Here is a 17,329-nt window from a genome sequence, read left to right as displayed (position 1 = left end):
GTACCTTGTGGGATATGAATTTTAGTACATTGTGCCATGGAGATATATAGCATATCCTCAGGTAAAGATTATAAAAATTTTCAAAAAGGAATGAATTAATTTCAGATGAATATGCTAATTTATTGAGGATAATTACTTAGACATCAAACATCAAAATAAGGAAAGCCTAAAGCCAAACAACTCAGAAGTTCTAAATATTTAAGCAAACTCAATAAAATAGTCATTTATTTAAGTTAACTCGGGAAAATAAAACAGGAAGTTGGTTGTTTTGATGCTAAAACTTTAAATTACTTTCATATATAATGGAATTTTTCCCATCCACATTCTTCCAAAAGTCAAATTAACTGATAGTATGTAAATTAACCAGTCTTATTATTTTTATTAATTGGCCATTAAGAGTCTGGTTACCTTTCCCATTATTCTAATCAAATAATGCATTACTTGAGAATAAAAGTAAATACTTCCAAGTAAAAATCCATGTGTGGAATAAAAATCCATGTTCTGTTTCAAGCAATAAAAGTCAAAGTGAATTAAGGGTATCTTAAGTAAAATCCACAGACCTTCAGCAATCATGTCTTCCAACTCTGTGTCAGATGAATTATCTGCATGCTTTGTATTATTCTGTAGCTCTGGCTGAACACACACAGAATTTATCACCTGATTATCCAAGAGAGGTCTTTTTTTCACAGGCTGTTCTATTAGCAAAGATGAACGACTCACCTTTAAAACAGAGAGAATAAAATGAAATAATCTTTTTAAAGACTTTCAGAAATAAGTTGGTTAAAAAAACTCTTGAAGCCCAGCTGGTGTGGCTCAGTGGTTGAGTGTAGACCAATGAACAGGAGGTCAGGTTCAATTCCTGGTCAGGGCATATGCCTGGGTTGTGGGCTCAATCCCTAGTGGGGTTGTGCAGGAGGCAGCTGATCAATGATTCTTTCTCATCATTGATGTTTCTATCTCTCTCCTTCTCTGAAATCAATTTAAAAAAACTCTTGAAAAAATGGTATCAGTGATCATTTGCTTATCCAATTGATCTGACATAGTCATTCAGTGCTTTTTCATTGAGAAAAGTGTAGGCTATATGGACATAAACATTCTAGTTCAGGTCATCAGCAATATGGATGCTTCAAAGTCTCTGTCAAATGGAACTTAGCATCCTAGTTTAGGCAAATAGTTAAGAAAAAGTATTTTCTTTTAAAAATCAGTAATACATTTTTATTTGCCAGTTTAATTTTTTTTCTGTAACAACTTTTAAGATTTTTCATGTATAAAGCTTTTTATTTGTAGGGTTATCTCCTCAGGATAGATCATTTTTATGTGTATTATACAGATACAGTAATGGTAAAAAATGGGCAGAGCACATGAAGACATTTCTCTAAAGATGACATACAGATGGCTAAGAGACATATGAAAATATGGTCAATATCATTAATCATCAGGGAAATGCAAATTAAAACCACAATGAGACTCAGTGTGATGAACACACTGTAAGGTATATAAATGTCAAATCACTATATTATATACCTGAAACTAATATAATATTGCTAATACAATATTGTAAACCAATTACACTTAAAGTAGAAATAAGGTAACTACTGTTCAGTGTTTAGGTGATTTCTTTACAAAAGAAAAAACAACTAGAAATCAAGTCTCCTGATTCTTAATTCAGCAACCAAATCTATAATCATGAAAACAAATGGAAAAATCCACAAACATTAAAATTAACAAAAAATTCACGTACGATCAGTATACTTAGGTCATGAATAATACTTATTTTAGGACTGTTTTCAGCAAAAACAGTCCAGATCAAAAATAATTACTGATTTGCTAGTGAACCCTGAGCTAATCTGAAAAACAGAACCTCTTATTCTATTTTAGAATGCGGGTTAATTCTCCAATGTCTGCCACACTTGGTCAAAAATAACTTATTAAAAGTTTCTATATTTAACTTTAGAAAATAGTCATCTATATACTTTTAAACTGTGTTCATTTCAGTAAGTATATTTAATATGCCTCAAGTAAAATTCATAAAAATTATTGCTGTAAAAAACTATAATATTCAGTGCTGCTAAGGTTATACACTTATGGTGTGTTAATAAATTTAAATATTTCCAGAAAATAATTTAGTAATATATATAGAATCTTACAAATATATATGTAAATATAAATACATGCCAGTACTTCTAAGGAATTTATGCTAAAGAAATTATTTAAAATGTGGATAATTTATATACAAAGATATTCCTTTCAGACTATTTGAATAGTGAAAACATGGAAACTTAAATGTCCAACAATAATGGAAGGATTACATAAATTTTGGTTGTATATAAAGCAGAATATAATGTAACCTTTCAAAATGTTTCCAAAGTACTATTAATATTATGAGAAAACTAGAGGCCCAATGCACGAAATTCGTGCAAGGGCCTTGGCCCCCGCCGCCATGGCAGCCACCTCTGCTTCAGCCCCCGCCCACCACAGCTTTGTCCAGAAGGAAGGACATCCAGGAGGACGTCCGGTCTAATCAGCATATTACTTTTATTATTATAGATAAGAGCTCAAGATATACTAAGTGAAAGAAGCAAAACTATCTACACTAATAAGAGACAGATGTAAATTGACCGTACCTTGGTGACACCCACCAGCCAATCAGGAGTGAGTATGCAAATTAACCCAACAAAGATGTTGGGTTAATTTGCATGTGCAGGTGCCAAGCGGCCCCAGCCACTCCGGGCCTCTGGGCAGCGTGGTAAGGTGGAAAGGCAGCTCCGGGCTGGAACCAAGGCAGAATGGTGGCTCCAGCCGGAGCAAAGGCAGTGCCGGCAGCCAGGGGAAAGAAGGCCTATTCTTGCACGAATCTTCGTGCATTGGGCTTCTAGTATATATAATAATCATCTTGATCATATGAAAAAAATATATATAAATATACACAATGTGGTAGTAGTGGGGATTTTTCTGTACTTTTCCCAAATTTCCCTTTTTTTGTAGTGTAGAGTTGTAACTGTCACTAGTAATACTGATAAATAGCTATGTCTATTAAGTGCCAGTACTACACAGAATAATTTATGTATATTTAATCCTTACAACAACTCTAAGAGCAAAGTATCATCTCCATTTGCCGGATGAACAATATGAAGATCAAAAAAGACTGTGTAACTTTGCACAGTCAGTATGATGCAGAGCCAGGATCCAAACACTGAGGAATAGAGAGAAATGACTGTTCCTCTACTCACTAAATCAGGATTCTTATAGAAGATCCATGTTTAATACAACCTTAGTAAACTGAAAACAAAGCAACTAATGAGGCAACCAACTATTGTAATGCTACCCATGAATCTTAAAAATTAGATGATTCAAAGACATTCAAAGTAAACTATTTTGTTTTATTTTGGCTACTCATTTTTTTATTTATTTTCTAAGGACAAATGTTCATCTCTAGAGAGTAGCATATAAGGGATATATAACTAGTCTCAAATTACAAGACTTTTAGTGATACTTTGCGGTGAGCATTTTAAAGCATTTAAAAAATGTGATTGAAGGCTGAGATTTAAGAATAATGAGAATATATATTTGCTAATTATAAACCATCCACTGGGTAATTTCAGAAGGATTAGATCATTGGGAAGTTATTATTTTCTGTTCACCAAGTATCACATTATATAAGAAACACAATTTTTTTAAAAATACACTTCAGGTATCATTTCAGTCCCCTTAAAAAGAAAAAATAGGAAAATTTATTTTATTGGAATAAACTTCCAACTATCTTTCTCTAAAAATTATAAAATTGACATATTTATGTCCTTAGTTTATACATCTACATAGCTAGCATAAAATTCTAGAAGTACATTTACAGTATATACATGATATATATAGAAAGATAAATTCTAGATAAAAGAGTGTCTTTTTTGAAATAAAATTACAAGCTTTTAATTAGAGAAAAATAGACTAAATTTTAAAATATTATTACAAGAATTATTTTAAAAATACAAACTTGCTTGTTACTTACAGGAAATGGCTCCAATCCCTCTTGAATTACAAAGCCTTCAATAACATGGGTCAAGATCTGTGGTTTAACAATGGCCTGTGGAGGTTTGTTTTCTATATTGGGAATGCTATTGGGCATAGATGTAATATTATTCCTCGTGGTAGCAGCTGGAAGTAAGAGTGGAGGAGGAGGAACAGAAACATGTGAAGGATCTGAAGGAGATTTAATTACTGAAGCGCTGACTGATGCCACAGCAGGTAATTCCACTTCCTCTGGAAAAAAAAAAAAATATATATATATAGATAGATAGATAGATAGATAGATAGATAGATAGATAGATATAGATATAGATATATATTAATGTTTAGCATTCTGCCCAGGCAAATATGAAAGATAATTTAAAAATAATCAGGAATAACAATAATAGCTAATATCTGGTGCTTAAAAAACCATTCTAACAATTTTATTTATTTATTTATTAAATATATTTTTATTGATTTCAGTGAGGAAGGGAGAGGGAGAGAGAGAAACATCAGTGATGACAGAGAATCATTTATCAGCTGCTTCCTGCATGCCCCCTACTGGGGACTGAGCCTGCAACCTGGGCATGTACCCTGACCAAGAACAAAACTGAACTGTGACCTCCTGGTTCTTGGGTCGATGCTTAACCACTGAGCAACACTGGCTGGGCTAAAAACTTTATGTTTATTACCTCATTTAATCTGCACAATAACCTTATGAGATAGAAACTACTATGATCCCCATTTTACAGAAGAAGCAAGTCCCTTGCTCAGTTATCATTCCAACCATGGTTGGAAAAAAAAAAAACTGTCCCAAATTAAGAATAATTACTGAAATTGTTGCTTTTTCAAAAAAATTTTAAGCTGCATAGATATTAAATTTTCTATGTTACTATTTATATATTCCAAATGATATAAGGGAATAAAAGCACTCTGAAAGTATGCTTAAATAAAAATGGATCATGAAATCCATAGAATAAGTAAAGATTTTAGTGAACTACACAGGTTACATCACTTTTATTTCAAACAGTAAGGCTAACTCAAATCCATGCACAAATGTTCTCTATTTTATTGTGTTTTAAATTCGTCAGTGGCAACATCTATGTCAATTTGAGGAATACTGTACTACCAGGCAATTGAAAAATGTTGGCCTGGATCACTGTGATTCCTCCCTTTCAAACACTTGAAGACCACAATAAGATAGTCCCCACCAGCCTGTTATGGAGACTCTACCTATCCATCCATTCGATAGCACTGAAAATTACTGCTTGTGTGAAAGTGGAAAGATAGAACTAGCTGATAGTAAGGAATATCAGTGAATACAGATATCTGAGAATAATTAAAAAGAGCCGAGATTTATGAAAAATGAATTCTAGATGGAAACAAGTCCCTCTATTTTTCAGGTTAGTTTATTCCATGATTTGATGAGAGTTATTATAAATATCAGCCTTGCTTGCTTTTCTCCCTCATATACTACAAAAGAATAAGTATGAAGTAAATTATAGGAAGATTCAAAAGTCTATAATGTATTTAGACAATATAGCCAGAGGGATAGGCATAACAGGATCTCAGACTATATCCCTTGCCTAATATGTGAAGATATACTTGTATTCCGATATTTAAAAAATTTTGCAATTTCCTTTGAGTACCATTAGTGATACTTTTCAGGTAATCCAATTACAGTCACAAAGCAAGGTAATTATCCAATTACTATAAATTTCTTTCTGCCTTTAAACCAAAATTCCAGAAAATCTGCAGTAACATAAATTCATTTTCAGTGTACAGAAAATACAAAACAGATTTTCTTAAATCTATCTTTTGAAGTATTGTTTTGAATATACAAAGGCAATAATATTAAACTGTCTTAAATATTTATATAATTTGACTGACTAAATGTTTTCTATTTTTAAGAAGAGAGAAAAATTGGAACAAAACTGATTTTCCCTTTTCTAAACTTTCCAGAGATTCACTTCTGTAGTAAGAGAATAAAAGCTGGAAAGAACAAAAGGGTTAGAAATGTGGCATGTTGAAGAAAAGAGAGGGCAAACGTTACTACAGGAGCAAAGTCAGTGCCCAATTACAATTCATTTCAGGTTCTTCTTACCTGAAATGATCATGAGGACCAAGAGATAATCAAGAAAACAGAATACCTACAATGAAGCCTGAACCAACATTCGTATTACCTGGGTCAGAGGTCAATAAACTTTCCATAAAGGACAATATGGGTTTTGCAACTACTCATCTTTGCTGCAGTAACACAATAGTAGCTATAGGTAATATTTGAACAAATGAATGTGGCTGTATTGCAGAGAACTGTATTAAAGAACAATGAAATTTATATTTCACATAACATGAAATATTATTCTTCTTTTGATTTTTTTCAACCATTTTAAAAAAACGCCCTAATACAGAATGTATCTTTTTTAGGCTCTAGCCAGGGGTCCTCAAACTACGGCCCGCAGGCCACATGCAAATACAAATATTGTATTTGTTCCCGTTTCGTTTTTTTACTTCAAAATAAGATATGTGCAGTGTGCATAGGAATTTGTTCATAGTTTTTTTGGTTTTTTTTTTTTTTTTTAAATATATTTTTTATTGATTTTTTACAGAGAGGAAGGGAGAGAGATAGAGAGTTAGAAACATCGATGAGAGAGAAACATCGATCAGCTGCCTCCTGCACATCTCCTACTGGGGATATGCCCGCAACCCAGGTACATGCCCTTGACCGGAATCGAACCTGGGACCTTTCAGTCCGCAGGCCGACGCTCTATCCACTGAGCCAAACCGGTTTCGGCCATAGTTTTTTTTTTTAAACTATAGTCCGGCCCTCCAACGGTCTGAGGGACAGTGAACTGGCCCCTGTTTAAAAAGTTTGAGGACCCCTGCTAGACATTGGGCAACAGATCATACTAATGTTTTAGTAAAATATCTAGGATTCACAGTCACTTTGATATTGTGAGGAGGAGCATACATAAGATTTACTTTAACTTAAAAGTAGTAGTGACATAGTGAATAAGAATTTGAAAAGAAAAAAAAAGAACTTGAATGCTTAAGCTCAATAATTTTTTAATCCATCGCTACTAAGAATTAATGAGGCTTAATTTAAGTACCGTATGGGAAAGAACACTTTTAAAAGACTTATTCAGTTTAGATCACAAGCAATTATGAGGAATGCCAGATACGATTTAGAATGCTTTGTGATTTAGGGAAAGTATAATTTAAATCTTTTGATAGAACTTTGATTTATTCCAATTTTTAAGAGAGAAATAGCTTCACATATGAATCTGAATGATCATATGAAACACATCTGTACAAACCAGTAAAAATTAAGAAGCTACGATGTGTTTTTCATTTGAGTGGTTCCTTATCAGTTGTTTTAATTGTTCCTCTTTAAAAAAAAACCCACTTAATTATTATGTTTTACTGTAATTACATAAATTAGTTTAATACCATCTGTAGTGAAAAAAACAACTACTTTCCCATTACTAACAAACTAATAGAAAATCCCCCCAATTGAGATATTTCCTTACCTAACAAAGGATGGTCAGAAGTCAAATCTTCCCCTCTCCCCACAGTTATAGCTGCTGGAGACAACGTGGGTGGTGGTGGGGTTCTGTCCATGCGAACACATTCATCTGACTCTTCTGGCATTTCCTCTTCACACATATCTTCCACTTGATAAACCTGCAACAATAAACCACACTGCCTTAAAAGGTTGCTAAAAATACTTTTAATAAGGTGTTCCTAATTTAATTTTAACAAAATAAATTCCAAGTATTTTGAATTTTAAAACAACTAAAATGACTATTAGCTTGAAAAGAAAACTTTAGAAATAAAGTTTTGGAAATGCTTGGCTAAATATTTTATAAATATATCACTAAAAGCAAGTTGTGAATCAGTATCTATGTTACAAATGAATAACGTTTCCAAAAAGGTAACAGGCAAGTCAGGACATATTTTTAATTTTAAGAATTAAAAGAAATGTTTTGATTTTCTATAGTCTACTTTGGTAATTACTATTGTTTCTGTTAATTTCTAATTGTGATAAATCAAAATAAATACTATTTTTCACAAGCACACTAAGTCTCCAAATGACACAAAATATAACAGGAAGTGTATTGCCAAAGGACTACATCTCAGGCTCTTTACTATATTTATGTCAAAGATTAAATTATGAAAATATCTGAGCACCCACAAGAAGGTATGCATGCAATTACATCTATCTTTAATCTTCTGATCTACTCAAGAGTCTAATGATTTTTTTATAAACAAACTAGAGGCCCGGTGCACGAATTCGTGCACCAGTGGGGGGGGGGGGTCCCTTGGCCTGGCCTGCGGGATCGGGCTGAAACCGGCTCCCGACATCCCCTCAGGGGTCCCAGATTGCAAGAGGGGGGCAGGCCAGGCCGAGGGACGCCACTGGTGCACAATGGGGGCCGGTGAGGGATGTGGGAGATTGGCCAGCTGGGGAGGGACCCCTCGTCTCAGTCACAATTGTCTGGACCCCATTAGCAAGCTCACCTACCAGTTGGAGCTTCTGCCCCCTGGTGGTCATAGCATGTCATAGCGACTGGTCAACCCGTCGACTGTCTGCCCCCTGGTCATCAGTACATGTCATAATGAGCAACTGAGTGACCTTAGAATATCATTAGCATATTATGCTTTGATTGGTTGAATTGCTGACTGGACATTTAGCATATTAGGCTTTTATTATACAGGATATCAGGTAAACAGAAAAATATCTGTCCTGAAATAACACACACACATATACCATACTAACCCATTTGGGACATTAATTTTGGTTATTTAATATTATTCTATAATTACAGAGGAAAAGTTATTTTTTATTATTTTTTTATTGATTTCAGAGAGGAAAAGAGAGGGAGAGATAGAAACATCAATGATGAGAGAGAACCATTGATCGGCTGCTTCCTGCACACTCCCTGGTGGGGATTGAGTCCACAACCCAGGTATATGCCCTTGACTGGAATCAAACCTGTGACCCTTCAGTCCGCAGGCTGATGCTCTCTCCACTAAGCCAAACCAGCTAGAGCCAGAGGAAAGTTTTTAGTATGTTAACTTCCTTGTTATTCAATGATAAAGATTATACTTAAACACAGATTCAAAAGCACTCAGAGAAGGAACCATATAACAAAATATATCTTATTAATTTCAATAACTTTAATACTGAATTTTCAAAGTCCACTTCTAGAGATTGACACAGGTGCTTTAATTTGTCAGCATTATTTATTCAACCATTGTAAAAGACTGTAGGGTTTTTTAAAAAAAGCCACAAAGCAGTTCATCTCCCTTTTTTATGTATAAAGCTTATTACTTACGTTTACAAAGGTTGTGAGTTTTTAAGAGTATTTACCCAAGCTGATTAAAATTTCTAATAAATGTTAAAACAAAACCTTTCAACATTAACAAAAAAAATTTAAGTGATATCTAATATTGTACTATTTTTAATCAAACTATCGATAAAGTTTGATTTTAAGTACATAAAATTAAATGTAAAAATGATCAAAATTTCTGAAACCAGAATAAGCCAGATATCATAAAAAGGACTATAAAGTTTCATCCACAAAGGCATATTTAACAACAGGTATAGTTTTCTGTGTTTTTTTTAAACTAACTTTCCAAGACTCTACTAAGAAATCTTTTGCCTTAAATTTTTAAAAGTCCTATTGTTACTAATAAATTTATATCAAATATTATATCCAGGACTGTGATCTGAATCAGCTCTAAGTAGGCAACATTTTTCAAGTATTTGCTCACAACTCTGCAAACAGAAACCTGTTTCACCAACAGATACCTTGCCTCATGTCTGGATCCTCAGAAGTGAAAGAAGTTGTTCAGTACAGTACAGTGTACAATAATGATAGCTGCTAATATCTGTACATGATACATTTTTTTAATGATAGTAATATCCAATACAGGGGAAGTCATCAAAAAAAAAGTTCTGGGATGAAAAGGAAGAAAACAACAAAACCATCTAGTGAGGGGTATCTGTTGCAGTAGTGATTACCTTAATTTGGTGGAGTGGGGATGTTGATTCAGAAGTAATTAGACAAGTATCAATTTATCTACCAGTTCAATTTTATCTGTGTAGCATTCCTTTCTTAGCTATTACTTTTCCTCCAAAGGTCATTATCTTTCTTTAAAATGCTAAACTCTCTTTAATATTAATGCTATCACAAGTTTTTCAAACACCTACTACAATACCTTTTAAGGAATCAAAGTTTGATCATGCATAGAACTCTGATTTTTAAAAAGTGAGAGTTGTAAAGGATGAAAAGAGGCATACCACAAATAGCATTTTCTGAAATAATCCATCAAAGAATACTATAAAATACTTTTTCATTCCTTATAGGTCAGCCTAAATATGTATTCTTCCAAATTGCCCATGTAAAGGCAAAACTATGTTAATGAATAAGAGAAGTAGATAAAAACACATCTGTCAGACATCTGGCACCATCAGCATAAAAAATACATAAAGGCAACAACTAAAATATTGAATAAAGCAAAGAAGTAGAGGTTTTGCTGATAAGATCATTAGGAAACTGCACATTATAATTTCTGTTTAGCTCATAACTATTCTAAAACTAGCAATGCCTGCCAAACTTACCTCAATAACGTGCATTAGTGCCATCTGTCTCCCTTTCCTAACGAAACTACGGACTATTGATTAGCTCTAAATTGTCTATTCTCACCACATGAAAAAACTTTACAAATATATCTCTTTTAAAAAAATACTGACTTGACTGGCCAGCGTAGCTCAGTGGTTGAGCGTCGACCTATGAACCAGGAGGTCAGGGTTTGATTCCCGGTCAGGGCAAATGCCTGGGTTGCGGCTCAATTCCATGTGTGGGGCATGCAGGAGGCAGCCAGCCAGTCAATAATTCTCTCTCATCACTGATGTTTCTATCTCTCCCTCTCCCTTCCTCTCTGAAATCAATAAAAATATATTTTTTAAAAATTACTGACTTTACTTTGATAATTCACACTTTCAAATTTGAAATATTTTTAATATATTTTATTGATTTTTTACAGAGAGGAAGGGAGAGAGAGATAGAGAGTTAGAAACATCGATGAGAGAGAAACATCGATCAGCTGCCTCCTGCACATCTCCCACTGGGGATGTGCCCGCAACCCAGGTACATGCCCTTGACCGGAATCGAACCAGGGACCTCTCAGCCCGCAAGCCGACGCTCTATCCACTGAGCCAAACCGGTTTCGGCTCAAATTTGAAATATTTTAAGAAGTAAATATATCTCTGTACCTTTAAGTATTTGAAACAATCAGGAAATTATGAAGACAGGTGTAATTCATGAAGAAATATTTGAGGAAAAAAATATTTGATCAAAGATAATAAAAGAAACATACAGCAATTTAACAAATAGGCTATGGTACTCACAGAAAAGTGTATGAAAGATAATATGGAAATATCGATAGTATGAACATACCAGAGACAGCAGAGAAAGTTATCATTTTCACACACACAGAGACACACACACACACCCTTCCAAAAATGAGATAACATAAATTTAAAACAAAGTTTTTAAAAAGAAATCAGGAAATAACAAATTAAGAACGTAAATATTTTTAGCTTTAAGTGTTATGTTTTCCATATTTCTATCCCAAATATATTCCTCCAAAGTTTACCCTAACAAAATCAATTAGAAAAGTGTAAAGCATATAAGGAAATTTTATTTTTTACTTGTTAAAAACAAATTCACTGAACTATAAAGTAAAAATATAAATTTGATTTCTTTGAAGATACTACACACTTCGAAACCTGTGTTTCTGTTACAATATCCATTGTAAACTCTCCAAAACTCCATTAAAAGAAAATATAGACATGATAATTGAAAGGCAAACTTATTTCCAGATGCCCATTGTTGTTTTTGTCAAGTTCTATCTATATATATGAAAGCCTAAGCAACCGAACAACCAAATGACTGGTCGACCAGTTACTATGACGTGCACTAACCACGAGGGGGAAGATGCTCAATGCAGGAGCTGCCCCCTGGTGGTCAGTGTGCTCCCACAGCAGAAGTACCGCTCAGCTGACTGATGGGTGCCAGACACTGCGCTCATGGCTGGCAAGTGCAGCTGCAGCGGCACAAGCCTCTCCCACCTCCGTGGCAGCATGCTACCAAGTGGTAGGGGTGGGATGAGCAGGAGCGGTGCAGTGCCCGGCCCCACTACCACATCCCCTGGGGGGTGTCAGACTGCTGGTTTCGGTCCAATCCCCGCCTGCAGGGATGGGACCGAAACCAGCAGTCCAACATACCCTGAGGGATCCCAGATTGCAAGAGGGAGCAGGCCAGACTGAGGGACCCCACCAGTGCACGAAATCGTGCACCAGGCCTCTAGTTTTTAATAAAAGTGAACAGGAAATGGAATTCAATCTCTTTATGCCTAGTACGTCAGTCTTAATGACAATAAAGAATCTATAAATTAGCATCCTGAGGACCAAAATGTTTCCCATTAAGGAACAGACTTTGAAACTCCCTTCTTTTCTGAGCAAATGGTTATAGGTCTTTAAGTGATAAAGTCCCTTCAGTGAGGTCTTTAGGTAAAGATATAAACCTCCTTTTGGGAATACTGTATTTTTCACTTACAAATTAATTACGAATTTAATCATTCTGCCTAAAAATTTTAAGACCTTATTCAATTTCTACTGTAAATTATTTTATAAATATAAAAAATCCTTTAGAAAATTTTTAAAGAAAAATACTTTTCAAGACAATTTTCCTTTCTAGACAACATGTACCATTTTTAGAGGTTTAGTCTGATAAATTTCACCAAATCTCAATTACCTAAAATTTTTACTCCTCTCAATGGATTTTTTTCATCCTCAGTATTCAATTCATCCACTGAGATTTTTTTAGGGTTTTAAATGAGGAATATTTTAATTATATATTTTCCCTTAGTAGAAATTTAAAAATCAGAAGTTTAATAATTCTGGTAGCCTACAGTTAATTTTTTTGTAAAGTTAAATTCTTTCCTAGAATAAATGTTTTTACAATTTTAATTACAATATATAATTTTACAAAAAAATTGTATCATACAAGCATACTCCACCTTGAAACAAAAGCTCCTAAAGGCCCATGACTTCAGAATACATACAACCAAAAAGGTTAGCTAGATAAGCCATACGTATAAGCACATACAAGCCAACAGAAGGGATCTATGAAGGATAATCACCTTAAGAGAAAAAACTTTGTGCAGATGACACTGGTTCAAATGTATTCCCTTGGGGAAAAAAAATCAACTCTGTAAAGATAGCAGATGGATTTGTTTAAATAGTAATAAAATTAACAAGGGACTTAAATAACCATCACAAATTATCAAGCATGCAACCATACTTCAATAAATTGCCTTTTTTTTTTTTTTTTGCCCATACAGCATGTTTGTCAGAAACTGACATGTAAATTTCAAGCTTTAAAAACTCACAGGCATGTAGCTCTAGCAATAAGTATAATGTAGGAGAAAATAGTTTTTACTTTCAGTTCAGCAAGAAAGTCAAATAGCTTCCAAGGGCTTACCACTGGTGGATCAACAGGTGCTGGTGGTTGTACTTGCAGGTTTACCGCAACAGTCTGTGGAGGAGGAAGAGTCTGAAATGGCAACTGGACCAAAGCTTCTGCAGCTGGAAGCTCCTCTTCTGACACCAAAGCATTCTGTACCAAAACCTGGCCCTGGGATAGAATTTCAGGCTGCACTTGTAAAGACTGCATAGACTGTAAGGGTAGTGGTGGAATCTGAGCTGGAGGAGATGTTGACATCTGCGGAGGGGTTGCAATTGGGATTGGAGAGGACTGCAGGGTTGAATATTGCTGGTGTGATGCTGGAGACACAATCTGCTGACCTGGGGACACCAAGGCGGACTGCTGAACGGGGCCAATGTGTACAACAGGGGAAGCTGAAAGTGGAAGATGGGATGGAAGATTCAGCTGTGCTGTTGGCTGCACCTGATTAGCAGTGGACTGTTGCAAGTTTGGCCCTGGCTGGAGAGCTGATGACATAAGAGGGTGTGGCTGAATAAGTGCTTGTGGATGAATAATTATGGTAGGAGACTGACTTGGTGAATGAGGTGGTGGAGGAGACACCACTACTGACTGCTGTGCTGACTGTGACTGGCTAGGAGACATTGTTAAAGGAGGGGGATGACTCTGAATTGGTGAACAATGCTGTGACTGGGCATTACTGGGAGCTGGAGGAAGGCCATGGTTTTGGAGTGGTATACAGTGCTGGGATGGGGGTGGATCTTGAGTTGGATTTTGGAGTGTAATTGGCTGCATTTGCTGCTGCTGCTGCTGTAATATCAGCTGATGATGGGAAACCTTGGGAGGTGGTGAATGAAGAGGAATCTGTTGATGCTTTATTAGAGGATGAGGCTGAATTGGAGGATATGAAGCTGTGAGAGAGAAAAAAATGACAATTAGTATTTATTTAAAAAATATCATTGACATTTTAAATAAATTTAAAGGAGGAAAATTTTTACATCAGAAAGTTATTAAATGTCTTCTAGACAAGAGTGACTTCAAAATGTAATGACAAACAACTTTTCCTTGGAAAACTATAGATTTCATAAAATAAACTGCACTGTGGTAAAACTGCCTAAAACAATTAATTTATAAATCTGAATCTATACATGATTTATTCTTATTAAATTGTATACGTCCCCAGAAAATGTGTTAACTTTAACAACATTATCCACTTAAATTCCTTCTTTGGGGAGAAGTGGAGTATCACTGAATAAGTTTAATATATATAAAGATAACCTCAAAATCATAAAAATGCAATATTAAAATCCATAAAAGTCTCATTCTTTCTAATCAGTGTCTAAACATTCTTCCAACTAATCACCAATGTAATCACTTATAAAGCTTCCCAAATAAGTTACCAGATGGAGCCAAGATGAAAGAGTTGGTATTATTTGACCAAGGAGGAGAAAATGTTTTGCAGGAAAAGATAATTCAATTAAGCAAAACAGATGTGTAACTCCTAAAGCACAAATAATCACTGTAACAAAGAAATGAAATTCCAGGGGCCCTTCCAAATCTAGGAGAGCACTAGTTTTGCTTGTAGAAAAAATGAGGCAATAAAAAAAATCATACTGTCTAAATAAAGGATCTTGTTTTACTTCTCTGTCTCCCCCCCCCGCCCCCCAAAAAAAACCCCAAGCAAACAAACAAACAAAAAAACTCTACAGTAATCTACAGTACTAGTTTTCTCCAAAGAGGAGCCACTCACAACAGCGATAATATAAAGAATTAACAAAGTTAAATATCCCCATCGTTATGCCTCTTTTGCATACTAGTATTTATGTTTACACAGAGAGGATGCTGGTGAAATCCTCTCTATCTAAGTAAGAATGGAAACTGGGTTCACTATATATAAATATATGATCATTATGTTTCACAGCTGAAATTAATATAATACTGTATGCTAACTGTAACTGAAAATAAGTGTAAAAAAAGAAACTGGGTTCACTAGAAGATAAACTGAAAAGGTGGCTTAATATTAATATCATGTAAACATTAAAACAGATCTAAAGAAAGGGCAAAATTTTTGTCTTAATTTCAGAATGTGAAGATAAAGATCTTGCATCTATTTTTATACTCAGCCACATTTGTGACAAAGGCCTTATAAAAATTTCTAACAACTTTTCTTTTTAAACATTTCTGTATTTGGTAGGTTTTTTAAATTTTTCATGATCCTTTAAGGAAATTAACATTTGGTTAACATCTCTCTTTTTTTTTTTAAATATATTTTATTGATTTTTTACAGAGAGGAAGGGAGATAGAGTTAGAAACATCGATCAGCTGCCTCCTGCACATCCCCCACTGGGGAAGTGCCCGCAACCCAGGTACATGCCCCTGACCGGAATCGAACCTGGGACCCCTCAGTCTGCAGGCTCACGCTCTATCCACTGAGCCAAACCGGTTTCGGCTTGGTTAACATCTCAAAAAGGTATTTAGAAGGTTCAACAAATGTCCATGAATTTTTTAAATGGAAATTAAATTTCACCTAACAAAATAATTTTCATCTAACTAGACTGGCATTTCAAACTAAGACTGAAAACTGTCAGCACTTTATAAATGTGTTGATAAAGACTCTATGAGTATTTAATAAGATTTTGGATATCTATAGAGTGCCTTTCTTCCAAGGGGCTCAAGGTACTTACACATAGCTCATTGTACTAAAAATAAGTGCCTATGAAGTAGATAGGTATTATTCCCCTTTTACAGATAATAAAATTAAGTGTTTGCAAGTATAACAGCAAAGGCCCACTTTAATTCAATTTTAAGTTATAATTAAAATTTAGCATATTCTTTAAGTATAATGGTTATTATGTTCACAAGAATAAAAATTCCTTCTGTGCTATAGAAATATTTTTTTTATCTTCTAAAGTTGATAATCCAACAGATTAATAGTCTATCCTTTCACCTAGGTTAAATTTTTCTTTGATCAGAAATCAAAGTGAATCTATTATACTGTCCATAAGTCCAACTGACAAGCACATCTATTACAGAATAATTATGAGGATATCTGAAATAATACTTCTGTGCAAGAAAAGCACTAGTGCTCTGGAAAATCATATAATGCTTGTTTTTTTTTCTGGTTTTAATAAACACTTTATTGTCAGGGTGGCATTATACTTGGAGAGTTTGTGATTGGTATCATCTCTCACGTAGTAGAACTCTAATTACTATAAATAATATATTACTGTAAATTACTAAATACATTATTTTATTCAATAGTTACAACCACCCCCCCCCCCCCAAATAGTTACAACAACCCCATGAGGTAGGCAGGGTAGTACACTAATCCAATATATTACAGATGAAGAAACCCTGAGCATTAAGTAACTTGTCTGAAATCACCAAGAACCCATATTTCTAACTAAGTCTGGGTTCCTATTATGGACTGAATGTTTGTGTCCCACAAAATTCATGTGCTGAAGCCCTAAATCCTAACGTGACAATTTGGTGATGGGGCCACTAAGGAATTAATTAAGGTTAAATGAGGTCAGAAAAGTAGGACCCTGACCTAAGACAATTAGTGTCCTTGTAAGAAGAGACCCCAGAGGGCTCACTATCCTCTCTACTAGAGCTGAGATAAAAGGCCATGTGAGAACGCAGCTAGAAGGCAGTCATCTGCAAGCCAGGAAGAGCTCTCACCAAAAACTAAACACTACCAGAGCTTGATCTTGGGCTTTCAAGCCTCCAGAACTGTTGTTTAAAACACCCAGCCTATGCAGCCTGAACAGACTAACACAGGCTTTCATTACACACTGAATTAATGTCTGCAA

At 34.7% G+C, this 17,329-nt stretch overlaps 1 protein-coding gene across 7 annotated transcripts in view; it reads right to left on the bottom strand.

Moving 5' to 3' along the window:
- The window catches only part of PHC3 (polyhomeotic homolog 3), a 64,182-nt gene that overhangs the window by 12,452 nt on the left and 34,401 nt on the right, over positions 1 to 17,329 (bottom strand). For 6 of the 7 annotated variants that reach the window (XM_036352051.1, XM_036352055.1, XM_036352056.1 and 3 more), the window contains exons 8-12: positions 13,557 to 14,428; positions 13,216 to 13,263; positions 7,533 to 7,686; positions 4,004 to 4,254; positions 561 to 720 (exon numbers count right to left, since the gene is read on the bottom strand). In XM_036352051.1, the coding sequence (XP_036207944.1) occupies positions 561 to 720; positions 4,004 to 4,254; positions 7,533 to 7,686; positions 13,216 to 13,263; positions 13,557 to 14,428 (1,485 nt within the window). The remainder of the gene's footprint in view (positions 1 to 560; positions 721 to 4,003; positions 4,255 to 7,532; positions 7,687 to 13,215; positions 13,264 to 13,556; positions 14,429 to 17,329) is intronic. The other variant, XM_036352054.1, reaches the window with a different exon arrangement.

Source organism: Myotis myotis, unplaced genomic scaffold (genome assembly GCF_014108235.1).
Source record: "Myotis myotis isolate mMyoMyo1 unplaced genomic scaffold, mMyoMyo1.p scaffold_m19_p_2, whole genome shotgun sequence".
Classification (NCBI taxonomy): Eukaryota; Metazoa; Chordata; class Mammalia; order Chiroptera; family Vespertilionidae; genus Myotis; species Myotis myotis.
The sequence above is the reverse complement of the archived record's forward strand: the minus strand, read 5'-3'. Positions and strand labels throughout refer to the sequence as shown.